This window comes from Perca fluviatilis, chromosome 3 (assembly GCF_010015445.1).
Source record: "Perca fluviatilis chromosome 3, GENO_Pfluv_1.0, whole genome shotgun sequence".
Lineage (NCBI taxonomy): Eukaryota > Metazoa > Chordata > Actinopteri > Perciformes > Percidae > Perca > Perca fluviatilis.
The window spans coordinates 41,516,349-41,544,125 of NC_053114.1; the positions used below are offsets into that span (position 1 = coordinate 41,516,349).

The window sequence follows — 27,777 nt, forward strand, 5'->3', positions numbered from 1 at the left end:
CGCGCCGACAGTTTTGTTGTCATTACTTAGAATTCCTCATGGGGCAGACAGAGACTACACACTACACATTTAATTCCACCAATAAGTCATTTCACAGACACCAAATATGAAAGCGTCATTCCAAAAGGCTGTGAAATTCATTTTGGCCAAAATAACTTATATCCTCCTGATAGTAGTTCAAGATGAAAGAAGCATCTTTTACATTTAGAGTGAATCATCTCTCAGATGGGAGTGAAATGTGATGCATTTGGATGCTTGATTTGACGTTCACAAACAACATTGAATTTGGGTGCAAGCTTCCCAAGATGACCTTCTCCCTTCATCATGTGGACATCTTTTCCTTTACTGAGCACACGTTGATTCACTCCTTTGAGAATAGTTGGCAGCAGCAGCAGCAGCCTGCTTTTATTTTGAAAGCGGTACTCAGAGCAGCTCGTGCTTCACTGTGAGCAGCTTGACAGCGGTGTTGCCCTCTGAGGTGTGATGACCAGACCCGGTCCCGTCTCTTTCCTCCGCACACGGCCGAGCATCCTGAGCTCTCTGCTGCTGCTGCTGCTCACTGGGACTTTTAAACATCACAACCTGGAGCTCAGCTGACCCCAAAAACCCACCACTGGAGAAGAGTTTGGCTTTGACAAGAGGGAAGGTATTTCTACAACAGGTGGGCAATATACTTTGTTTGATTGTTTGGCAAATAAAAAATAACTAAAAAATTTGAAGTTTTGAAAAGGAGCAGGTTATTTCTTATTATATTATTTAAGTGCATGTGTGCTTTATTAACCCTCCTGTTGTCCTCGGGTTGAATTTGTAAAAGTTAAAAGTTTTTAATAGCAGATATATGGGTTAATTTTAAGCAGATTGCACAAAATTACACGCATGGTTCCATAGAAACGCTCTTTGAGTATAATTAAAGATCAGTTTACTACTTTCGTTTAATTGTGGGTGTTTTGTAGCATTTTGAGAGAAAACATTTTTTTACTTTGACAGATACCAGCCCGGGATTCTCTCAACATATGCCCCTCTGATTTGAACTATTAGTCAAAATAATTCAGAATTTCAGCTTTTAACTCAAAAAATAGGTATCATTTCATGTAAATGAAATTTATTGGTCATGAATTACATTACGGTGTTAGTGGTGAATCTGGTGGTAAAGAAAAAAGAAACAAAAACCTTGAAGAAAGCAACAGAAACTCCAAAAAAGCGTCAAGAAAAGGGTACATTTTCGATCTTCATCAGGGAGGACAACACAAGGGTTAGAACAGCATTTTAACTAGATATTTATGGTTATTTTTCTACCTTCATATATCCTCATTTGGGCTAATTCACATCCGTGTAATATATTGTAGTGCACCGTGCATTGTAAAGATTTATCTTATTCCAAAAAAGCTGGTTTAAGTTTGAGTACTACACCTGCCTGAGTCTATTTGTGGATCCATCATCTCTCTTTGTGTTCATTATGAATCATCTTTTTTAAAAGAACGATATTTATTTTTAAAATCAAGGGACTTTATTAGTGTTCTTCACTTGAAAGCAAACGTTTTTATCTACTGGACAATCAGTAATCCACCATCATATCCATTTGTAGAATGAATACAATAAAAAGCATTAGAATAAACATTAACGATAGTACATTTGACAATAGACAGACCGTAAACTAAGCCAAAACTGAAATAAATCAAACCAAATCTGAACAAATCTGAGAAATAATATTATTTGATGCCTTAAGGCAAACAGTATTTTATCCTAACCATGATATCGGCGTACATATTTTGGCACCACAAAGTATCAGACAGCAAGTATAACTCACTATGGAGTATCACAGACTCTTTTGTGTAATTATGAAGCACATTCAAAAAAAGCTGATATTGATGAATCTAAAAGTCTATACCGACCACGTTCCACTTTCGGGATTGTTCCGGTGACGCCGGATATTCTGCCGGATGTCGCTCATTTCGGCCGGATGTCCGTCCCCTTCCTCTGTCTTTGTTTTGGCTTTCTAACCTCCGGTGGATTTGTGAGGACTATGGTTAACTGCTCCTCAGATCTCTGCAGGGTAAATCCAGACAGCTAGCTAGACTATCTGTCCAATCTGAGTTTTATGTTGCACAACTAAAACTACTTTTGATCGTACACATGTTCCACCAAAACAAGTTCCTTCCCGAGGCTATTTGGCAGATGCACCGTGGCTCTGTCCAGCGCTTAGGGCCGCCCAAGACGATTGTGATTGGTTTAAAGAAATGCCAATAAAAACGTTTTTCTCACATCCCGGTATGCTGTGTGGTCTAGCCAGACCCTCCTCCGCAGTGCCGTGCAGGAAGGTCTGGCAATCCGAGACTAATAAATTTATAACCTCTGACTACAACGGGTCACCAACGTATTACTATATCCATGTAAGAGTGTGACAAGAATGTTTTCTCTATCTTCTTTCCATTCCTGATTGATCATATGAGAAATGTAAAAAGATGGACAGTGAGGATCAAAGGCCTGGCAAACACCTTCAGCCCCCGCCTCCTCCCATCACGCCTCACACTGTTCAGAGTCTCCTGCCTGAATGTCGGCAGTGTTGAGACGTGAGGGAAAGGCTGCTGTTTACTTAGTGCCTGGTGTCGTCAGAGCTGCCATAATACAGGCTTCAGGGGGAACAGATCTTGTTCTTATGGGCCCCGGTCTCTCTGGGAGTGGACCTCACCGGCAACTGAATGGGCTCAGTGTGGAGCCGGCCACCAGCACAGCTCACACGTACACAACTCAGCTGCTAGTCAACTGTCACTTATTCCTAACACCACAGCTCAGTCCTCACTCCACGTTTCAAAACTTTCAAAAGAGAAAAAAGGTCCAAGGCACTCTTCCTCTTCACCCCCTGAAGAAGGCTGTTTTGTGCCGCTACGCATGGTTTCCTGCCCATCTATTTTTAATGTTCCAAGATTCCGATATGAAATAGCCATTTAAATAAAGGCTTTTCAATTTTTTTTGCAAGAAGAATGCCTTGGACCTCTTCTTCTCTTTTCAACATTTGTGTTCCCCTTTCAAAAGAGCACCTTCATCATGTCTTTGAACTTCTGAGCACTCCAGACTTCTGAAGAAAGTTAAGGTAAAGAAGCTGGAAATTGAAAGTTCTCCCCTTCAATAATAACTATTTTAACAGAAAAATACACTTAATTTATTATTTACATCTGAAACAGAAGAATGAAATTATTTAAACTTCCATTTAGTGGATGTCCCCACAGTGCTGCATGATGGGAGAAAACTGGATGTTGAATTTGTTTTCCTTTCCAGAAAACCATTAGTGACCCTCAATCATTATTGAATCACAGCGGTGCAATGTGGCTTTAAACATTGAGTTGTTACGTTTTGTCTTTGGGACCTCTGCAGTCTACTCAGTGGTTAGTAGGGATGCACCGAATCCAGATTTTTGGGGTTCGGCCGAATACCGAATCCACTGGTTAAGATTCTGCCGAATCCGAAACCGAATCCCGAATCCTCCTCCCGTCCTCAGTCCATGAACCCAGTAAACACATGAATGAAGTAAACAGGGACTGTCCTTCCTTTGCCGTACCTGAAGTTGCTGCATTCTGGCTGCTGTCTGGAGATTCCTTCGTGCACAACTCGTATTCTTTCAGAGGTTTCATACCAAATGTTGTACAGCGGCCATGTTGTGTATAGTTTAGGGTCCTCGCCACCGCCAGACCAATCAGCATTATAAATTGAACATGTAGCTGGACTTGAATGGCCTTCTTTTGACTGAAAGTACTGCCAAACAACGCTTTTTCTGCCATTTCCACTTTCTCACAGCCTACTGCACTGAACACTCCACCTACGTAAACACCTTCCCGTAATCAACGGCGGCGTCATCACGTCGAGCAGCGTAGCTCGCAAAGTGCAAGCGTAGGGTTCGGTTCGGTGGAACAAAATTCTACGGTTCGGCAGAAACCGAACCCCCGTCAAAAAGCCCAATATTCGGTCGAATCTGAAGCCGAATCCTGGATCCGGTGCATCGCTAGTGGTTAGATCTAAGAGGTTTATAGTATATCGGCTGCTATTCCAATAGTGCTGATTCTAGAGACTAACTTTCTGTTTCTATTGTGAAGTTTGAAGAAGAGTTTTGCTAAAGAAATACTTTTTAAATAGTGTTAATTCCAGCTTGGCGGCGTTATTGTGCCCTCGACACTGAAACAGGAAGCTGTTCCTGTTTAAATCTGCCCGCATTTTGATGCTAAGCTTCCAGTTTCGTCTACCAATGACAGACTGCTGATTTCTTCCCTTCTTATTGAACTATTGAACCTAAAAGCATTGAAGCCCTTTCAAACATATAAAGTATCTGACTGGACCCGAACAAGCTTTTGTAGCAGGAGATTACAAACTTTTGATTCATTAACTACTTCAAGTTCAAGTCAGTAGAAGTAGAAAGTGGCATGAAAAGAAAAGACTCAAGTAAAGTAAAAGTACCTCAACATTTGGACTTAAGTACAGTACTGGAGTAAATGTATCTAGTAACATTCCCCCACGGCAGAGTATATATATATATCTTTTTGTCAATTTCACATCACAAACTTCACGTGTCCTCTTTCCTCTCCATCTCTGGCGATAAGTGAGCAATTTGTTGAGCTTGTAGAAAGTGTGTTGGATTTCCACAGCTCAGAAAAGTTAGCAGGAGCTTGTAGAATCTGTGGTGAGAGCCAGCGCTGCATCCCTACCTGGCAACACGCCTCGAGACCGTTTGTCCAAGACTTTCTGTGCTGTTTACCTCATTTCTCTGTGCTGTTGTTAGACAGTCTAAGAGTGTGTGTCTTTTTTTCTTTATTTTACTATTCTATTCTGCATGTCTTAACTGTCAGAGAAGTTTGCAGTAGTTTAGTTCAAGGGCGTAGGGTATGTTTCAACATTGGGGGGATTATAATCGAGGGGGGTCTGGGGGTCCTCCCCCAAAGTCCTCCCCCAAAAACCTTTTTCAGCATCATTTCCTGTGTCTGAAGTCGTTGGGAAACACACATTTACTGGTAAGAAGTAGGGCTGGATCCAAATATCCGACTATGGAGATATTCCTTTGTTGGGTAGGTGTTCGATTTTCAATTTTGGGATATTTTGTTGTTGGTTTGTTTTTCTTTCAACACTGTAATAAAGTCGAGACGGATTCAACTTTTGGAGAAACCCAACACTAAGAAGCAGCCCTAAGAAAGATGGGGGGGGGGCATATCCCCTGCATCCCCGCCAAAACCTACGGCAATGGTTTAGCTGTCTCACCTGCAGTGGTGGAGGAAGTAGTTCATCCTGGCAACACATTTTTCTCAGTCAGCTTCTTGCTGAGTGATGAGGTTTTCTGTCCAAATTAGAGCAGTTTGGGTTATTTCCCATGAGACATTTCTGTATTTGTGTGGGCTACATGCACTAATCAGGATTTAGTAATATTCAAATCAGAATTGGATGACAGTCACTGTCACTGTCAATCAAATCTGATCAAACAGATCAGCTGAGTTTTTATATTTAAAGAGTAACTTAACACAAAATACACTTTTTTTAAGTCAATAAATTAAATGCACAGTTACTTTATTACACTATCAATTGATTCAGTTCCCAGTCTGTATGACAAATTGATTGTGACATGGTTGGAATGCAATTATGAATTTGTGAAGGGGCATTTTCTAAAACAGGGGCCAGGTAGCCCACACAAATACAGAAATGTTATTGTAACTTTGGCAGAAAATAGCACGATCTCAGGTTCCCACATAGCTCAGTTGGTAGGGCGGGCCCATATATAGAAGTTTACTCCTCGGCGCAGTGGACCTGGGTTTGACTCTGACCTGCAGCCCTTTGCTGCATGTCATTCCCCCTTTCATGTCTTCAGCTGTCCTCTCAAAAATAAAGGCTGAAAATGCCCAAAAAATTTTCTTTAAAGAAATAGAATGATCATGTAGGACTCCAGTTCTACAAAACAGAGTTCTCAGGTCCTTTAAGATTTGTAACAGGCCTTTAAAACATAGCAAAAACTAAGTTAGGATGCGTTTTTGGGTTGTTTGCATGTTTAGCAGTGAATTATTTTGTGTTAATATAGCACAGAGACATATCAAGATGTCTGTGGCATTCAGTAAGATAAGATAAGATAAGATAAGATAAGATAATACTTTATTGTCTGTTACACAGGGTTCCAGAAATTTTTGACAAGGCTCCAGTTACAAAGAGACATTCATACATATAAAAACAAGACATGGGGTGAATTGAGGTATCAGCTGACTGTAGTGTTCATTTTGTGCTATTCAATATGGCTATTGCAGATGGGATGAAGGATTTCTTGTAGATGTTTTTCCGGGCCAATGGTACCCTAAAACGCCTGCCTGATGGTAGTAGCTGGAAGGAGTGATGGAGGGGGTGAAACGGGTCCTCTGTGATCAGGTTGGCTTTCCTGATCACTGAGCGATTGTACAGCTCAGATAGGGGAGCATGGGATGAGCCAGTTATTTTGGCAGCGTGATTCACTATGCGTGAAAGTCTTGTTTTGTGTTTGATGGTGAGTTGGTTGTACCAGGAAGAGATATTGAAAGTGAGAACTGATTCGATGAGGGAGCGGTAAACCAAAGTTAGCACGTCATAGTAGCACGTATATTTGATAATGCATGTTTGTGTTCATGTCTCATGCGTGTGCACGTGGATCTGAACAAATATACAAACTGAATTAGTGGAAAGTCTCAGTCTTTCAGTATAGAAGGAGGGAGGAGCAGGAAATGTTACTCAGGTGGAATAACAGTAACTTTTGAAAGAACTCCCACAGAACTTTCCTGTGACCATTGGTTGTTTGAGAGTGTTGTAATCACTCAGCCGGCCCGTGGATGTTACAGAGATAAGTGGCTGTGTGTTATTCCTTTGGGACATGAAGTTGCTGTGTAGCTGTGGTGGAGGGAAACTGGAATGTTGTCTGTTTGGGACATCAAACAAGATGGAAAAACTTTGACTTTAGGCTAAATGCCTCATTTGGATTTGAGTGTTAAGACTTAAAAGTAGTGACCCTCCCTCTCTAAGCCCAGAGAGGGAGAATGTTGTCAGGACCAGAAGCATATTCATGCAGACAGAGCAGGCATTCAGGCCAGTATTCAAACTGTAGATCAGCATCATGTGTTTCCAATGAATGGATGTAACTTTGTGGAGGACTTCCATATGTATTTGTAGAGAGAAAGAGACTTTTGTTTACCCATCTTATTGTTAGATTCAGTGGCACAGTTAAAACACTTTTTTCTTTGAAATTTGATAAAAAGTGATAAATTACAAGTTTTTGGTGCAGCTCCAAGATGTATTTATTTATTTTAAAGGTCCCATATCATTTTCAGGTTCATAGTTGTATTTTGGGTTTCTACTAGAACATGTTTACAGGCTTTAATGACCAAAAAACACTTTTTTTTTCATTGATTCACGTTCTGTCTGAAACGCTCCATTTTAGCGCCTGTCTCTTTAATAGCCGAGAAACACTTAGCCGATAATTGGCAGTTGGACAGTCTGGCGAGGTCAGTGACGCAAATCTGTTCGGTGTGTCCCGTGCCGTCGTCAGTCTGGGGGGCTGTCTGCGTTCATTTTGGCCGACCTGACATGTTCAGTCGGAGACAGGGCAGTCAGGACTCTCCCGGAAATGGCGAGCAGAATGAGGTGACTAGAGTCTCTCAAAATGTGATGAAAATCTTTTAAACTGACCTTTGTTGATCTGAAATGAAGACAGATTCAGCAACTGCACGGCCTATTTCTCGCTTAAAATGTTTTCAGAAACACGTTTCAGTGAACTATTTTAGTACAATATGAGATCGTATTCTGAACGGCCGCCATAACAGTCTGGCTTTGAATTTCCGGAGAAAACAAACCCACGTGACGCGTTCGTCCAATCAGCTGCCGGTTTTCATTTCTTGGGCAACAATACAGATTAGCGCCGCCTGCTGTTATAGAGATGTATTACGTCTCGTCTCGTCTTTTTGGTGTGTTCTGTGGCACTTTTTGGACCTCGGGGACGCGGCTGATCATTTCCACTGGCTTTTCTGCGGAGGGTTGGCCGTCTGGTTGGTGTGTAACCACTTTAAGACCCACTCCCGAGAAAGTCCAGACTGCTCGGATTGGTTAGCGTTTCCGGGTCTTTCACATCTAGGCTCTCTGTGTCTCTACACGTCATTGCAGCCGGGGAATGACTGTAACGGCACTGTAGCACCTGTGTGCCATGTGTGTTCTCCGTGGATTGAGCGTTTTGATACTTTCACAGTATTTTTATAGCACCTCGGCACCTTTATGGTGAAAAAAGACATGAAAATCTCACTTTACAATATGGGACCATTAATGTTTATGTTTATTCCACACCACAGCATTCATAGCCTAAGCTAATTTGCAATGCCTGTCCATTGATGGGCCTTTAAAATACATTAAACTCAACAACAAATGAAAGACAATCCAAAACATTAACTCAAGATACTTACATTAAAACGCAAAACTCAGAACTCAACAAGAAAATACAGACAAAAGAAATACAAGACAGACTAATACAATAAAGCAATATAAAACAGGAAGCACCAGATTATTCATAACTACATGTACATGACGGCTCCCTCTTCAAAAACAGTTTCAGTTCAAGTTTAAAAAGTTTGATTTAAAATGAGTTTGGTCCGAATGAGGATTTACATAAGGGCACCTTACAATTCCCATTGGATAGACTGCTGCACTTGTTAAAATACTTTCTTTTCTTTGCTGAAATTGTGAAAACAAAAATAACATTACATGCATTTTACATGTATCAGTGATGAAAATGAGACAAACTTTTACATCCCATCACCAGCATAAAGTGAAGACACACCTGAGAGGTTGTATATAAGGCCTGTAGGGAAATAAAATATCTTAGATGACATCTTTAAAGCTATAGTGCGTAGTTTCTGTCGCCCCCATGAGGATTCTAAGTAATGACAACAAAACTGTTGGTGCGTCCACATGATACAAGCCTTCCGTGACCGCGCACTGCAACCCTCCCCCCCCCCCCTCCTCCACGCAGTTGCTAGTAGCCAAGGAGGACACGGAGAATAAAAAACACATGATGGACTCTTCAGAAGAGGTCATTATCTTCACTGAAGTTTCTGCGCGGGAAAGTCACCGGACGCCACAATCTCCTGAACATAGTCCTACTGAGAAATACAGAGAGAGTTGTGTGGAGCTGATAGTCTTAATTAGCTTTGTAGCTACTAATTTGGCGATGAAGTTACGCACTTAAGCTTTACGATGTATTTAGTTCTCTATGTTCTGTGTGATCATGTTAAATTTAGAGTTTGACTCATAATCATATTACTTGGATTTCTGCTAATTTTCCTTTCTTAAATTCCAGGTGAAATATGATGAGGTGGATTGTGTTGCTGTCTGCATGTCTACATGTCACCTCAGCAGCATTTGATTACCTTTATGAAGGACACTCGTTGATGGGTAAGAAACCATATTTTTTTCTTTCATTTATTAGAATGTCGAAACGGCAGTGACAATATAATTGGAGCTTAGTGTGTGGTCATCTTCTCTTCAATGCATGTCACTGCCATAACCAGCAGTCCAGTCTTTGGAGTTCATTCACCAGACAGCTCTTGCTGATCTTTTCCACAGACCCGGAGGATGTGCTGAGTGTGAGCATTCCTTTGGAGGAGCCACAGCGTCCGCTACTAGGGGCAACATTGCTACTACCGTGTTACTTTGAGGTGTGTAATTATAAGCTTTTACTAAATGGCAGTTTGTTTTGAAACCCAGTATGTTTTCCACTGTATATTCCATACTAGGGCTGCACAATATATCGTTTTGTTATCGTCATCGCGATATCAAATAGACAAAACTTGCAAAAAGTCTGCGACATATCTCAAAATACACACTGAAATATCAGTATAAAACTACCCTTTAAAATGGAACTGTTGTTCTTTTATTAGTGGTGCCTTTTATATTTAATTTAATATTCAATTTGTTCAATAAATGAATGTTGGAAATGATTTCCTTTCATTTGTTTTAAAATTTAGCAGAATACTGAAAGCAACAGAAATGCAGAAGTGAGTACTTAAACATCTGTTTATTTATCGCAAGTAAGATCATTATCGCAATATTCAACAACGTTATCGCATATTTTCCTCATATCGGGCCCTATTCCATACAATATGTTAAATGCCACAGCATAACCACACTCGTACATGTCTAGGGTGTCTAGGGTGTCATGTCTTTTTGGTTTACTCACGAATATGAAACTACAGAAACTGAACGCTAGCCCACCAGGCTGAAAGTAAGGATAAAAAGCCTACCTTTGTCCTCCGTTCGGGCACTGCTTGCTCCGTCTTCAACCAGCACAGTCCTTGGTGCAGCGTCAATTAGCATAATAGTTCATCTGTAGACATTTAAGACACGGACAATACCATTAACACAACTTGACATCATCATAGTGTTTGATTTGTATTCTCAGAGCTAAAAGGTGAATGAATATTGGACGTAAATTCATCAAAATGAGAAGTAGCTGTCACTCTCTATGATGGAAATGGTTTTAGATTTCTTTGTTGAAAAACAAAAAAGCTATTGAAGATTGAAATTGGTGGTTTTTCACTTTTACGATGTCCCTAACTACACCCAGCGCATTGGACAGACATTCAGTTCTTTGCTTCTCAACTGCATCATCATTTTTAAGGAGTTTGAGTTGATCAGAACTGTTAATCGTCTGCCTAAATTAGCTCTCCAACATAACCTAAAACTGGGGGAAATCGAGGCTTGGACATGGAGCTAAACGTCAAAGTAAACCGACGAATGCCAAACATTAAACTGACTTCACCCCGTTGTTCATCAAGTGGACATAAACACGACTCTAAATTAATGCTAATGTTGCTTTGTGTCTGCTGTGTAAATAGGCAACAGTTTGCTAATGCAGTCGGATTAGTTTGTATCCTAATAAAGTTACAAAAGTTTTAATTGAGTACTACTGAGAGTGGACTGGAGTTTATGATGAAAGGTGTTGTTATTTACCACGTAGGACCACACTGTCCCAGACCCCGGAGCTCCCACCATTGCTCCACTCGCTCATCGCATCAAATGGAGCCTCGTCACCAAAGAAAAAGTCACGACTATCCTGGTGGCCTTGGAAGGACAGGTGCGTATCAGCGAGAGCTACCTGGACAGAGTTCATCTGGTGGGCTACCCCATGACTTCTACGGATGCTAGCATCAAGATATCTGAGTTGCGGTCCAGTGACACAGGAGTCTACCGCTGTGAGGTCCAGCACGGCATCGAGGACAACCACGACATCGTCCATGTGCAGGTTCAAGGTATGAAAAGGAGCTGTCGCATCAGTGTCGATACTTTATCAACGACGTTTCATTTCCGGGATTGTTCAGATGCTGCAGGACTCAGCCAACATGGGGCGAGCGCTCTTACTGGGTGAGCTAGAGGCTGCCCCACCTTCCCCTTTCTTTGTGTTGACATTTTAAACTCTGCTCCTCAGATCTCTGCAGGGAAAATCCAGACAGCTAGCTAGACTGTCTAATCAAAATTTTCTGTTGCACGACATTAACAACTTTTGAATGAGCACATTCCACCAAAAAACAAGTTCCTTCCCGAGGCTATTTTGCAGAGGCACCGTGGCTCCGTCCGGCGCTCAGCGCTGCCCAAGACCATTGTGATTGGTTTAAAGAAATGTCAATAAACCCAAGCATGTTTTTCTCTTATCCAGGAATGTTGTGTGGACTAGCCAGACCCTCCTCCACAGCGCTGTGGAGGAAGGTCTGGCAATGGGACTAGTGTCGATATAACATATCTGAATGTCAAGGAAGCAGGGGCTGAGCAGGAGGTTTGGTTCTGGGGCTCCAGCGCCAAATGTTTTCTTTAATGTCCTCAAATCTTTTTTCTTTTTTTTTTTAAATACCTTCAACGTCGTCATTTACCCCTAGACCCTCAAATCAATGGAAAAAAGTTATATTACTGCGGAAATGTCCTCATCCATATGTCTGCCCAAACATTGTCATTGTTGGTGCTGCCACTATGCTATTCCCTAAAGAAATCTTATATAACTGAGTAAATGTTTTTCTGTTGGTCTAATATTCAATTCACGGTACTGAAGAAGACATTTAATTGGCAGGGTTGGGGATCCTTGACTTACAATTAGAGCTGCCCAGATTATTATGGCATGGATTCAAATGTAGCCGATTTGTCAGCTGAACATTAATTCTGTGAACTCTTCTCCAGCACAGTAAAACAGAAATAGGTTTCAAGATTATTTAAAAATAGTAAATTCAGACAATTTTTACCCCTTTTAAGTTGGCAGGAGTCAAAACTAGTCATCCTCAACATTTGTTGTGTTCTGGTTTCAGAATGATGAAGACAGTTTGAGAACAATTAGACACAAAACAGGATGTCGGCTCTACAGGATGATTCCTTGGCAACTATCATGTTTTTCGCAAATTATATACAGATTTTTAGGCATTCTATAATTAAATGGCTTGAAAAATAGAACAAATAGCTGTTTCATACTGTTTTTCTCTAATTGGTTATACATACATAAACAGAAACTACCATCACTTTTGAAATCACTGCAAATGCAACTAAATTTAGAGAAAACTTTTCTGTTCCAAGTGATCCTGCAAATGTTTGTTGCCATTCTGCCTATAAGTGGCAGGGAATTGTTCAACTTTTGTTGAGGCCTTCTGAGTACTGTCTAGTTTTGTAGTATTGATCAAAAGATTTTACTTAAATTAATTCTCAGTTAAATTAAAGTACTTGTTTATCTCTCTAGGTATGGTGTTCCACTACAGGGCCATCATGGGACGCTACACTTTGACTTTTGAAAAGGCGAAAACAGCATGCACCCAGAACAGTGCGGTCATGGCTTCACCTGAACAGCTTCAAGCGGCCTACGATGGTGGATTCCACCAGTGTGATGCGGGCTGGCTCTCTGACCAGACAGTCAGGTTGGTTTGTCAACTCTCTTCTACTCCTGGTTAACACATTAGGTAAAGCCACATGAGACATTCAGGCTACATTTACAGTGCTACGTTTTGGTTTTAAAACGAATATCTTTTGGCTCAACTTCAAATCATGTAACATCATATTCTTGCTGGACACTTCCCAAAGCATAACATTAATCTTTTTTCAAAGAATCCCTTTTTTACGATTAGTTTAAGCAGAGTCATAAAATCCCTCAAGAGCTACTTAAGATAAATGTCTTTGGTTTAAAATCTGTCACTTTTTTGAATGTCTTTTTTTTGTCAGACCACAGTTGTGTTGCATAGTTGCATCATTGGACCATTTTGAAAACACTTCTTTGAGGTGCATTCAATAATGTTCTATCATCTGAGAATTCATAGTCAGAAGTACAGCATTGATGAACTCAAAGCCACAGGACAAACAAAAAAGGGATGTTGTGAAAAGGAAAGTGCATTTGGTAGCTTAAAGCTTGCTCTAAAGCAGCAAATGTTAGCTGTGTGCTTGACAAAAAAAATCATCCCTGTTTACAAGTTAATATTCTAATGTTGATGTTGAAGACAGCAAAGCTTATTTCCATTTAACCAAAGGTACCCAATCCATGATCCTCGTGTGAACTGCTATGGTGACAAAGAGGAGCTGCCTGGCGTCAGGACATATGGAGTGAGAGATCTCAATGAGACTTATGATGTCTACTGCTTCACTGAGAAAATGACAGGTACACTAAGATAAACACTGCAATGTCTCTGTTTGTGATTGTTGTGGGAGTTATCTTGTGTTTTCAGGTTTGGGGTATTCTAAGCTTTCATTGTTTTTTACTTAAATGAACCTTATCTTTTCTGATACAGGCAGAGTTTTCTACACCGCTGCTGCAGAAAAGTTCACCTTCAAAGAGGCTGTGGTGGCATGCTCCAATCAGGGAGCTCAGTTGGCCACTACTGGTCAACTCTACCTGGCCTGGCAGGGTGGGATGGATGTCTGTAACGCCGGCTGGCTGGGAGACAGGAGTGTCCGCTACCCCATCAACATTCGACGGCCGCAGTGTGGAGGGAGTCTGCTGGGGGTGCGAACTGTTTACCTCCACACAAACCAGACAGGATACCCACTTCCTGAGTCCCGTTACGACGCCTTCTGCTACACAGGTAGGCCCACGTTTAGACTAAGAGCGATACTACTGTAAAAGTGCTTTTCTAACCTAATATTAGTGAAAGTGTTGACATATGAAAGCATCCAACATGTATTTTAGATGAATGAGATGAGAGTATATCACGTTGTTCCTCGTCCCCGTTTGCTCAGCACCATTAAATTGTATGGATGGGAGTTTTCTACCTGGAAGTTATTGTAAACAAACACTGTGATTGGATCTATTCTTGGTCTGCTCCCATATACTATCTAACATAGTGTCTTTATCACACAGAAAAATGCTGGACCATTCTTTTTTTACAGTCTGAATTATGTTTTTTATAAGTCTGGGTTCAGAGTGTGGAAACATATTATCAAAATGTCATCCATTATATTAGTTTGGACTTCTTCTTTATGCTTTCTGTCCCAAATGTATGGTTGAGGGTACGTATGGAAATTGGAAAAAGTGCATTTGTGCATTCTGCACACTCGGCATGGAATATGTTGCAGAATAACTAGAATATCAATAAATTAATCTCATTCAATAATTTAAATCCAAAACGAAAGAATTAAAGGCAGATACCTTAAGATCCCAGTGTGTTTAATTCACCCGACTACGAAGCTGACTCCTTTAAATTTGTCTTTTGAAATGTAAGTTGTGTTCTCTTTCTATGTGTTTTATACATGCTTCTGCCTGTCTTGGCCAGGTTTCCCTTGAAAAAGAGATTCTTAATCTCAATGGGACTCTCCTGGTCAAATACATCTGACTAATCCCTCTCCTAAATCCCCTCCAGAGTCCCCTGATGAGGAAGGTTCAGGCATCATAGAAGAGGGAAGTGGCGTGCTGAGTGTTACTACGGTAACACAGAGCCCAGAGGTGTTCTTCAGGAGGACGACCACAGAGAGCGAGGCGATCGGAGAGGTGGAGACGCAGCAGCCTACCGTAGTGGACTTCACCTTCACAGAGAGCCCTACCGGGCTGCCGCTGCCTCAGCCGCCCAACATCACCGAGTTCATCACTGACCTGATAGAGGCGGCCACCGCCCGGCCCGACACAGGCCGAGAGCCCAGCAAAGGCTTTGTGATGCCTCCAACGGGTCAGTGATACTGCACTGCTGATGCATGTTATGAACATCACATAGAAAGTCCAGTAAAGCACAGCCCTATTTGCACAGGACTAGTATTACCTGGGGACCTCTAGTAATTTGTAATATTGGTGGAGGTGGGGGCCATCCTAATCTGCCATGTCTGTTATTTTGTCATATATCTGTTGTCTGCTTGAAGACAACAGAAAAAATGCCTAAAGCTGCTGTGTGGTATGATGCCACTACCAACAATGTAAAGGACCCATAACTTAAGTTTTTCAAAGCTGCCAACCCAAAAAACTGAGCTTTAATGAAGACAAAGTGGATACAAATGTGAGGAATTAGCAGGGAGAATGGGAAGGCACTAAGCTAACGTTATGCACAAAATTATGTTTGAAAGCATTTTGTTACCAAGTTAAATATCCAATGTCAGTTTTAGGCTGATTTCTGTAAGTTCAGCTGAAGAGTTTTGACAGTATGCAACTTGTGATAAATCAGAAAACTATAGTAGGATATTATAGTTTGCAAGGGCCTTAGCTTGCTAACACAAAGCTAACATTAGCTTAATAACAGCTAACTTGCCCTCTCTGGTAGACATAGGTTGCTAAAATAATCCTTTGACATGCTCAATCGGATGTTTTTAGCTAGCTACAGGCACTTTGTTAGCATTTCAGCTGTTAGTTGCATATTGTGTTTTCCTCTCCGGTGGGCGTGGCTTTCAGAGTATGATGTATGATGTATGATGGCGTTGGAAATTATAAATGAAAGTTTTGACAGAGCCTCGACATCATATGCAGAGGATTATGTCAGTAAATTTGATTAAAATACAGACTTTGCTTATTCTGTGTCAATACGCTGCAACAAACACAGACATGGGGGTGGGGGGGGTAATTTCTAAATCACATGAGGTCCCCTGTTAATACTAGTCCCATGTGAATAGGGCTTAAGTGTCCCTAATAATAATATATCTTGTTTCTCTGTGCAGGTGTGGTCTTCCATTATCGCTCAGGCTCCAGCCGCTATGCCTTCACCTTCGTTGAGGCCCAGCTGGCCTGCCAGAGTGTCGGAGCCTCCATGGCCACGCCGGAGCAGCTGCAGGCAGCATACGAGGCTGAATATCACCAGTGTGATGCAGGATGGTTACTGGACCAGACTGTAAGGTAAATCTGAAATGTATTTTCAGATTTAGGTAAGTAGAGAATCTTTCAAGGTTCAGGTAGAGAGATTCCTGTCCCAAACGCCATACGTCATCGCGCCTGCTCTTCTCTAGGTATCCTATTGTTATCCCTCGACATAAGTGTGCTGGAGATCTGGGGGATCAACCTGGAGTTCGGTCATATGGTTTGAGGCCAGCAGACGAGAGATATGATGTGTACTGCTACATTGATGGGCTCAAAGGTAAGAAAGACAGCACTGTAAAGCTTGTAAAATGACCCATTCCTCTAACATAAAATCTCTTATGTCCAACTTCAAGATGACGGAGTGAATCATCATGAACAGGCTTACCTGCACAATCCCTCTTTTTTTACACAGCTGTAAATGTATTATTTCAAGTTATTTTCTTTCATTTTCACCATCTTGACATCTCCTCCTCATCTGCTCCACAGGAGAGGTTTTCCATGTGGGCTCCGCTGAGGGTTTCACATATGATGAGGCTGCTTATAGCTGTCAAGAGCAGAACGCCATACTGGCCTCCACCGGAGAGCTCTACACAGCGTGGAAAATGGGTTTCGACAAGTGCCGTGCTGGCTGGCTATTGGATCGTAGCGTCCGCTATCCCATCAACAACCCCCGCACTGGGTGTGGAGCTGGAAAATCAGGAGTACACACTGTGTACGCTCACGACAACCAGACAAGCTATCCTGAAGTCGATGCCAGATTTGATGCATACTGTTTCAGAGGTAAACGCTTGACTATTATCTAACGGGCTGATTACAGCTAAAACTAACAATTACTTTCTCGATTAATCGATAAGTTGTTTGGTCTATTAAATATCAGAGAATGGTGAAAAATGTGGATCAGTGTTTCCCAAAGCCCAAGATGACGTCCTCAAATGTCTTGTTTTGTCCACAACTCAAAGAAATTCAGTTTACTGTCACAGAGGAGAGAAGAAACTAGAACACAGAGAATTTTTACTTTCTTTTCATGAAACTGACTCAAACCCATCACCGATTATCAAGATAGTTGCCGATTAATTTAATAGTTGACAACTAATCGATTAATCTTTGCAGCTCTAGGGCTTATTCAGAATTTTTATTTTCATCACTATTCATTTATCATTGCTCTTATTGTTTAATTCTTACAGCGGATATTCTACTTATTGCAAATGAAACTGGACTGAACATCACAGATATCCAGGAGGCCCTGCTTAACCTAACGTCAATTACTGATCTGCTGAGGCCTGGTATGCTATATTTATATTGTGAACAAATTACAAATTACTTTCTTACTTGTGCAAATGGGCCCTTTATTTTCCAACGTCTCATTCTTTTTGTCTATATGTCCCTTTAGCTGTTCCTTCCATCGTCTCTCCCATCCCTGTGGATACTTCAGGCTCTGGCTCAGGCTCAGCAGAATTCGGCTCAGGGTCTGGGGTTGACGGTGCCTCTGGGGGTTACTCTGGAGACTTGTCTGGATCCGGAGACTTGTCTGGATCTGGAGACCAGGTAACCACAGGAGATCTGTCTGGATCCGGAGATCTGTCTGGATCTGGAGACCGAGTAACCAGTGGAGATTTGTCTGGATCTGGAGATCTGTCTGGTTCTGGAGACAGGGTAATCTCTGGAGATCTGTCTGGTTCTGGAGACTTGTCTGGTTCTGGAGACAGGGTAATCTCTGGAGATCTGTCTGGTTCTGGAGACAGGGTAATCTCTGGAGATCTATCTGGTTCTGGAGATCAATTCACCTCTGGAGACTCGTCTGGTTCTGGAGACCTGGCCGGCAGTGCCAGTGCTGAGCTACCCAGTGGAGCGTCAGGCTTCAGCAGTGCAGATGCTTCTGGATCAGCTCTCAGTGGAGAAGGATCCGGCATCACTGTTGTTTTTTCGGGCATTGACAGCATTGTCTCTGCAGAGGGCTCAGTTTCAGGAGGACTCCAAGAAGCTGGAGAGGGAAGCACAGGGATCTTTATCTTCCCTTCATCTGAATCAGGCTCTGGAGTGCTTAGTGGAAGTGGGGACCTCTCTGAATTTGGATCTGGATTAAACTCTGCAGAGAGTGGATCTTCCAGCTCTGCAAGTGGACAGTTCTCTGGCATGCCGTCCGGTTTTATCACCAACCAGGACTTTTCTGGATTCAGTGGTTTACCATCAGGATTCTCCTCTGGAAGTGCTAGTGGACAGTCAGGAGAGCTTTCAGGAAGTGGAGACATTCAGATTTTACTGATAGATCGTGAACTGATTGATGCGTCCACCCCTAGTACCAACAAGGAGTATGTGCTTAGTGGAGGCCTACTGTCGTTCAGTGGCTCTGGAGACATTTCAGGATCTGGGATTCACAGTGGCTCGGCCTCTGGAAGTGGCTCTGGGTTCTTCTCGGGATCAGGGTTCACTGACATGACAGTGTCATCCTCTGGAGAGCAGGAGGCCTCTGGGTTTTTACTCCACAGCTCTGGACAGGAAAGTGGTGGACATTTGTATTCTGGATTTGGAAGCTCAGGTTTCCTCTCTGGGTCTGGATCGGGAATGTCTGGATCGGGAATGTCTGAATCAGGAATGTCTGAATCAGGAATGTCTGGATCTGAGTCCTCAACAAGCGGAGAAGAAGGCAGTGTTACATTTTTGACTGGGGATTTTTTGACAGAGGTATCCGGAGACGCTACACTGTCTATGGAGCTTGGACAGGGGTCGGTGGAGTACAGCGGAGAAGGAAGCAGTAGCAGCAGTGGCTTCTACTCCGGCAGCGGAGACACCAGCTTGTCCGCAGCCAGCGGCACTTTTTCAGCGGCTTCCTCTGGTGATATGCCACAGGTGCTGGTGCAGCTCTCTCCATCCAGTGAGTTGTCACTGACAGAGAGCACCACAGGACCAGAGGAGGCCCTAAGTGGGGCTGAACTGTCACAGATCCCTAGTGGCATCTATGGGACTCCCCACCCTGTGCGTGCCCCCGCAGGACTGGCTGCTCCTCCCACCGCAGCTACACCAGCCTCTGTGCAGGCACCAGGCGATGGTAAAGAAACAGATTCAGTGGAGGGTAGGTCAACATATTCATAATTCTTTCTGTTCTTGGTTGCAAAATGATATGACCTTTTTCACATGTTGTTGTCCAGGTATTCTGTGAAATGGAGAGATAGAGTGGGAATGGAAAGCAGTGTTTGTTCACAATTAAAGGGATTATGCATCCTCGCAGCTTACTGCTGGAGCTGAAATGATAAGTTGATTAATTGATTAGTCAAAGATGGGACAACGGCTGATAGAATTTCTACTGCAGCATGTTAAAAGAGTTCTTTAAGGTCCATAAAAGCCAAGGGTCAAACAGAATCTCGGGCCATGTCTTATATGAAATGTTCCCACTCATTGACACCAATAATTACTTACATTTTTCAACAGTCCATTGACCTGCATCTAGTCTCTTTGATATGGAGAAAGTCAAACATTGTTGGCGAAGTTCAAGGCTATCGTTAGATCCACATTAAAACAAAAAAATATTATAACTTTGACTAAAGAAATATTGCACTTAACACCAGATTAGAGGTGTTAGGAAAAAGTACAAAAATGTATTATCTTATAATAGTTTTTGCTGAAAATTGAGAGGGAGGATGCATTCATTTGCTGTGCTGTGGCATTTGCAAACTACACATGGATGAAGTCAAAATTTTTAATTCAGCGAGGGCACAACAGCTGTCCGATCGGAATGGTTTTATGGTTCGCATCCTATCATCTACTGGCTTGACCTCTGTGAACTGATTGTGAAAGCAGTTATATAATGAGAGTTATGTATAATGAGATACACAAGAATATATACATTTTCTAGCAATCGCTCCATTCACTTAGATGACGTGAGAGTAGAAAGATAAGAGAGAGACTCCAGAGGAAAGGAGGATTGGTTCAAGGTTGGTTCACACTGAAAAATCTTCAGGAGGAATTTTTTTACAGTCTATGATACAAATGAAAACAGATGAGAGTCTTTGTTCAGAGTTTTTACAAAATGGAATGTAGTCACAACAACTGCTATACCAGTTCAGATGCAACTTGGAAGACTAATGCATCACTCGAAATCAGAACTAGTGTATGTCATTGAATAATTCCAAATTATATTCTAGGTGGTTTTAACCCATGTGAACCCAACCCTTGTGGAGCTGCTTCATGCACCGTAGAGGGCGGGGTTGCTCTCTGCCATGGTAAGTCCCAAAACTGTTGCAAGTGCCATTTCTTTTTTATTTTTTTTAACTCTTCTCCTTTCTTTTGTCTAAAAAAACTACTGAATTCAATATTGTGTGATGATGATTTGGTATAACAGACTTAATGTATGTCTTTGTTGTTGAGCACTTTGCATGTTTTGTATTGTTGTCTGCATTCCGTTTATTAATCAGCTTGTCAGTTATATATACAGATACACATTTAACAGGTTGTGATTATATTTGCTGTTTATGAATCAGTATTACTAGACTCACCAAAAAATCTTTTTTCTCTCCCTGCTGTTCTGTCCTGATGTGTTTTGCATCGTATTTGTGCTGATGTTTTGTGTGCCACTGATTTCCTTATGTTGATTTTGTCTGTGTCTGACTATGGGTCTCTGTGTTCGTGTGGCAAATTCAATGTTTGGGTGCTCGTCAAATATGTATCAGCTCTGCTCTGAGGTTGTACAGCCTCTGTGTCACACGTGTTATCACAATTGCCTTCAGCCTGTTTGTTGTTTTTGGTTTGCTGTGCCAGTATATGCCGCCACCGCTACGCTGTATGCATGCTAAACCCGGGGCAACATATGTGCGTTGTGGCATCATATGGGTGCTTTCATCCTGCTGGAATTTGAATACTGATCCTCTGCTGCAACTAACCACAGATTCAAACATACACTTACTGCAAATATTACAATTATTAGTTCTCCATGCAGACATAAACACAGATTTGGTACATATATCACAGAGGTGAAAATAGTACAAACATATTCTACTTCTAAAAGTACTATTACTTGGGTGATCTTTTATTTAAGTACAAGTTACATTACCAGTATAAAGATCTACTCAAGTAAAAGTAAAAAGCTCATTTAAAATTTACTCAGAGTAAAAGTTACTTAGTCACTTTTTTAACAGCAGTGGGTGCAAAAAGGTCACTAGCAGGTTGCTAGTGCCAACCAACATTAGCAATGTCATGCACCAATTTATTTTTGGCTAAGCTACGAAAACTTATTTTAAACTACTAATGCAATGCAAAGTATTATTTAACTTAATATTCTTGTGATTTTAGCGCCACACATTCACTGCGGTAGTTTCTGGGGCGCAATTTTACCCTTGCATTTTTTTATTTACTTTTTTTTTTTTTTTTTACTCAGTAACGGATGCGATTCAAACAAAATATACTTAAGTAAAAGCAAAATGACAGATTTTAAAAACTACTTTAAAAAGTAGAAGTAAACAAAAAAAATACTCAATTACAGTAATGCAAGTAATTGTAATTTGTTACTTTCCACCTCTAATATTTCAGTAGGCTCTATATGGTCATGATTTGGTAACCTGAAACACTTTGAATCAAAAACCAAGAGACATAGATGATGGTTCAGTGTGCAGTAAGTCTAATCTGGATCAGAGGTTGCAGCAGCGACAGTATTGTTCACTAACTTCTCACCCCTGAGGTGTGATAGTCCTTCTATCACAGCTTCACCTCCCACACCTTGCTTGCCAACTCCTCCCCCCCCCCCCCACCCCACCCCAACAGTAGTGTCAACCGCCCCCTTTTTTGCAGAGGTTGATGTGTGCCATCCCAACCCTTGTGCCAATGGAGCCACCTGTGTGGAGAGCGCAGACTCTTACAAATGCTTATGCCTGCCCAGCTACGGAGGGGAACACTGTGAGATCGGTATGAGATCAGCTTCAGCTAATAAATACTAACAGCAGCCTCTCAAAAACAACCTAAGAGAGAGAGAGAGAAAGAGAGAGAGAGATGCTGAACATCACCAGCCAATAGCATCATTATTCATTGTGGCTGTAAGGAGTTCTGGTGGTCCAGCAGTTGAAGATGCATCATGTAACTGTGATGTCCCTGGTTTGCCATGGGACCCTGTGTTCCTATCAGGGCAAAAGGCCATAAAATATAACTAAAGGGTCAGTTCACCCCAATCACACATAGAACATGTTTTAACCATTTCTATAGGGATATTATTTATTTAATATAAAGTACTTCCAATGACAACTGTTATTATAGAAAGATTTTTGCAGACAGGAAGTGCGAAATGTGAAAATATCTTATTACGTAATTTAGGTGAACTGACCATTAAAATAAAATCATTAAGGTGGAGCAAGAGAATGAATGAAGCCGTTGAATGTTACAGTAAAAGGAAAACAAAATGGAAATTGACAATTAAACTACTGTTGGGATGGAAACGCTGACCGTCGTCAGACTTGTACTGAATGCCAGACCAACTGAAGGCATCGCAGTGGGAAAATGTGCTCTTCAATGGCTCACAAGACAAGTTCGGAATATGTAATACTGAAACACTACATGGGTTGTGAACAATATCAAGCACTTTATCATCTGCTCAAACACTAATACCGCACAGGTAGCAGAAAGAATGATAAGAATACAGAAGAGCTTCTCATCATCAGATGCTGTGCTTTAGTTGTCCAACCCATTTGTAGTTGTCCAAGTTATAAGTCTCTGAGAGCTAAAGAAATTGAAAATATAGTCAACTGTACTGAATATATAAACGTACTATATATAAGTGAAAGTGCATTCAGAAGGCCATACATTGTGTGAATGTTGACTCTTTGGTGTTGCGGCTGCAGATGAGCAGCAGTGTGAAGACGGTTGGACTAAGTTTCAGGGGAACTGCTACCTGCACTTCTCTGACAGAGAGGTGTGGCTGGACGCAGAGCAGCGCTGCCGGGACCTGAACGCCCACCTGGTCAGCATCATCACCCCAGAGGAACAGGACTTTGTCAACTGTAAGTGCATGATGTGTGTGTGTGTGTGTGTGTGTATACACCCATGAGAACAGAGTAATATGCTTAATATTATAAAGACCTGCTGTATGCCAATGGCCCATGATTTTATATATGTATTTAACTGCATCTATAATATTGATGTCCCTGTAAATTGATTCCTTCAAGTGGACTTAAATAAATTTGTGTGTGTGTCCATTAAGATGGAGACCATTCAAAATAAAACACTTGTCTCTCGCAGCAAACGCACAGGACTACCAGTGGATCGGGCTGAATGACAAGACAGTTGAGAATGACTTCCGCTGGACAGATGGCACTCCACTGGTGAGAGAGGACATTATGCTGGTGTTGCTCCTGTTACATGCAACAGGGCAGAGTATAGTATAGTATGGTGTAGCATGGTGGTTCCCAACCGGTTTGGTTTTAAGTCCTTAAAACAAAGTCTACTTGCAACTCCACCAGCATACCAGGCACAGGCCCGAGGAGTCGCACGGCCCCTGGGCCAGAGCCGCCGTATGAAGTCTTAGTATTTCTTTTTGATAAGGCAATCAGACAACTACAAAGAGACGCAAAATGACCACAAAGAGATGCAAAATGACTACAAAGAGATCTGATCTGCATAAACACAACTTCAGCTACACCATCCACCCACCTCTACACAAACGGCTTTATTTAAAGGCACACAATTACCAAACAGGTGAAAGCACAAAGAGAAATTGACTTCATTACACAGAGTGTGAATGTGAAACAGCACTGTGTTTAAAAAATGTGGCTCTGTGCGATTGGGTTTGCCCAAAACGAAGTATCATCTGGGCACACCTAAAGGCCAAAAAGTTTGAAGACAGAGCAAAAAAGCTTGAAGACAGAGCGATTTTGATTATCGAAACCGAGAGCATGTATCGGCGATTATTTTTTTTCCTCTCTCCACCCCCGCCTACTCGCACACGTCCAAAGAAAAAGACAACAACACACACATTTTGCCTTCCCTTGAGTGAGTAATGGAAACAAACAACCAAAGTGTGGGCTGAGTTTTAAAAGTTTAAATCCTGCTTACTTACAGTGTACAGTGCAGAATGTGCTCCCTCTTACCTGTCCTCTGTGTCTGTACCTTGTAGTAAAGTACAGTATGTTTCTACTTTCTCCTCCTTTTTCAGCAATTCGAGAACTGGAGGCCGAACCAGCCAGATAATTACTTCAACTCTGGAGAAGACTGTGTGGTGATGATCTGGCATGAGAATGGCCAGTGGAACGACGTGCCGTGCAACTACCACCTGCCGTTCACCTGCAAGAAAGGCCCAGGTATGTTAGCTCAGACCTAGTCTATATCCACGAAATTCCACTTCCGAGGTTGCTCCGGTGCTGCCGGAAATTCCGCCGGAAGGCCTTTCTTTTCGGCCGGTTGTCCGTAACCTTCCGCTTTCCTCCTCAGATCTCTGCAGGTTAAATCCAGACAGCTAGCTAGACTATCTGTCCAATCTGAGTTTTCTGTTGAACGAGTAAAACAACTTTTGAATGTACACATGTTCCACCAAAACAAAAACTTGTGGATTTTGCTATTGTGGGTTGGGTTCAATTCACTTTTTCTTGAAAAAAACCCCCTTGTCATTTACTTTTATTTTCAAACGGGACTGGAACCCCACTCTCCCGGGTGACCACCACCCCAGCCCACCTCCTTACGCGGAAATTTGCGGCTCACACATTTCCTCACCTTACTTCCTGCTTTGCTCCCGTCATATTCACTACGGCCAGTAGAGGGCGCAGCCACCATAAATGTAAATAAAGGTCGCAATTGCTACTTGAACCGTCTCCAAGAGACACAAGTAAGTGGTTTGATATGACAGCTTCTGGTTCTGTCTGTCCTCAGCGTCCTGTGGCGCCCCGCCAGAGGTGGAGAATGCCCACATGTTTGGTAACAGGAGGGAGGAATACCCTGTCAACGCCATCATCCGGTATCAGTGCAACCCAGGCTTTACACAGCGCCACCCTCCCGTGGTTCGCTGTAAAGCAGACGGACTGTGGGAGAAACCCCAGGTGGAATGTACTGACGGTGAGTGCAGTATCTGCGTGGATACCCCGTTATTCACCTTAAAGTGCTCATATTATGCTTTTGGGCTTTTCCCCTTTCCTTTATTGTGTTATATATCTTTTTTGTGCAAGTTATAGGTTTACAAAGTGAAAAACCCAAAGTCCACCCCAAAGGGACTTACCATCTCCAACAGAAAACACTGTTCACAAACTGCTCCAAACAGATCTATTGTAGTCCAGCCTTTACTTCAGAGACAGACGTGGTCACTTTGTAACACAGTTTTATCACAGTATGTAATATAGTTGTATCGTCAGCAGGAGACAATTAAAAAGTTGCGAATGAAAGACTAATTTGTTAACATTTTAATAACTTACCACTCTGAAACGTCTTGCTCCAGTCTAGATTGTACGGCTGGATTGAAGCCATGGTTTACCGGCTGAAGCGGGTTTGTTTTGGATCACACTAGCTTGCTTGTCAGGGCCCGCCCTACTCTGCTTCTGACTGGCTAGTAGTCCTTACCTAGGTACTGCTCATGTGCGACTCCCAACAAAGATGGAACAGAAGTGCGATGTCTCACTCTGTAGCTAAAACAGAGAGCTCAACACACGGGGTGAAAAGAGGAGCTGCAGCAATGTGCAGTACAACACAAATATGGTGTTTTTTGAAAATGAAACCATGTAAACCTATTATGGTACAACCTCTAAATACAATTATGAACCTGAAAATGAGCGTAATATGAGCTCTTTAAAGACCCTGACACACAAACCCGATAATCGGCCGTCTGACAGTCTGGCGAGGTCGGTGACTCAAGTCTGTTCGGTTTGTTCCGTGCCGTCGTCCGTCGAAGGAGCTGTCGGCCTTCATTTTATGCCGACCTGACATGCCTGGTAGCGTAGAGTAGCGTTATCAGCTGAATAGCTTAGCGCAGGGGCTAATGGACCCACGTTTGTATCTCGTAAATGACCCCACTAATAATGCCCGAAATGATACCAAACGTCTACACTAGTACAAATAGTTTATGTACTCATAAAATGATGGATTGGAATATTTACATAAACTTCTGGTGTACTTACAAACTTTCCAATCCATCGTTTTATGAGAGCATAACCTATTTGTACTAGTGTAGACCTTTGGTATCATTTCGGGCATTATTATTGGGGTCATTTACGAGATACAAACGTGGGTCCATTAGCCCCTGCGCTAAGCTATTCAGCTGATAACGCTACTCTACGCTAACTCTCCCAATGTTAGACCCAGGTGAAAAAAGTTTCTGGGGGGGTAAAGTCATGGTGCAAAGGACCCTAGGGTGAAATTACTCCGAACCATCACTTTAAGACTAGTTCATAAAAAAAAAAAAGAAGAAGGAGCTTCCTGACAGGTATGGACAGGTGTGTTATTTCTCTAACTCACTCTTGTTGTGTTTCTCCTTCACCGCAGTGAAAGCCAGAAAAAGGATACAGCGGAGGAGCAGCAGGAGTCTGGCAGCCAGCAGCAAGCTTCACTAAAGAGGGATAAAAAGAAAAGAGGAATTAAACTATTTAAGAACATTTGCAGCACACGGAAATCCATTTTCCATTTTAGTGAAGATGATTCGAGGTTTTAAATTGTCGGAAGGCTACATCATAGTTTGATCCCCTGTCCTTCATAATATATTTTAATTATATATAATTATTGTATTGCTCTGAGTTGATTTGCATCGTGTGTTTTGTTATATAATTTTGTTTGGTAAAATCATTGCTGGGATTCTTTGTTCCACATGAGTTTTCTAGAAGGCAGCATCTGTCTGGTTCACTGTAGTCTGCTGTAGATCTGTACCACAGAGATGAGGCACGTTAGGATCTGCTGTAAAACTAGTTGATGGTGTGAGACATCAACAAGTTATATGTTTGTGTACCCGTATGGCATAGCTTATCGTTATATCTGTCAGAAGAAAAACACAGCAGGGGAAGATACTCCTTTGGTTTGTTAAAGGGAAATACTGGTGTTTTTAAAGTTCACATCAATCAATCATCCCAGTTTCCCTGCTGGTTTCTGTCCTTCCTGCTGGTTTCTGCACTCAGTAAGTGTAGCTAAAGGTCAAGCGGCAACCTCCGGTGGTGAAAAAGGATGCCAAGGCTTGAGGCTGGCTCCACAAGGGAGTCAGTCCCCATAGACCCAATCACAAAGTTTGTTTGCAATAAGTTCACCAGTAGAAAACCCCTGCGTCCTGTACATACAATTTAAAGGTGCACTATGAGTTCCTGCATGGTTTCAGTGCGATTTCTTTTTTAAAAAAATGTCCTTGATCCGCTAGCTGCCTGCGCCCTGAGTACGGAGGGGGTGGGTGGTTAGTGCGTCTTTTTCACTGAAATTAATGGCGCTTTTCCGTTACATGGCACCTACTCAACTCGCCTCGACTCTACTCGCCTTTTTTGGTTTTCCATTACGAAAAAAAGTACCTGGTACCTGCTAACAGGTACTTTTTTTAGTACCAGTCGAGGATCCAAGCGAGCTGAGGCGATACCAAAAGGTGAAGT

At 42.0% G+C, this 27,777-nt stretch overlaps 1 protein-coding gene across 2 annotated transcripts; it reads left to right on the plus strand.

Annotated features, from left to right (window-relative positions):
* The first annotated feature begins 522 nt into the window (after positions 1–522).
* Positions 523–27,714, plus strand: LOC120555382 (aggrecan core protein-like). 2 transcript variants are annotated; one of them, XM_039794044.1, is made up of 21 exons: positions 523–661; positions 9,332–9,426; positions 9,598–9,689; positions 10,991–11,282; positions 12,746–12,920; positions 13,524–13,651; positions 13,782–14,075; positions 14,850–15,152; positions 16,126–16,300; positions 16,411–16,538; positions 16,748–17,041; positions 17,446–17,544; positions 17,652–17,990; positions 18,027–19,331; positions 20,401–20,478; positions 22,040–22,153; positions 23,080–23,238; positions 23,477–23,559; positions 24,390–24,534; positions 25,100–25,282; positions 26,699–27,714. In XM_039794044.1, the coding sequence occupies exons 2-21, from the start codon at positions 9,339–9,341 to the stop codon at positions 26,764–26,766; spliced, it is 4,542 nt and encodes a 1,513-aa protein (XP_039649978.1). In that variant the 5' UTR covers positions 523–661; positions 9,332–9,338; the 3' UTR covers positions 26,767–27,714. The 2 variants fall into 2 exon arrangements, with proteins under 2 accessions (XP_039649978.1, XP_039649979.1); XM_039794045.1 differs by lacking the exon at positions 22,040–22,153 and having other exon boundaries at positions 17,652–19,331.
* The last annotated feature ends 63 nt before the right edge of the window (positions 27,715–27,777 follow it).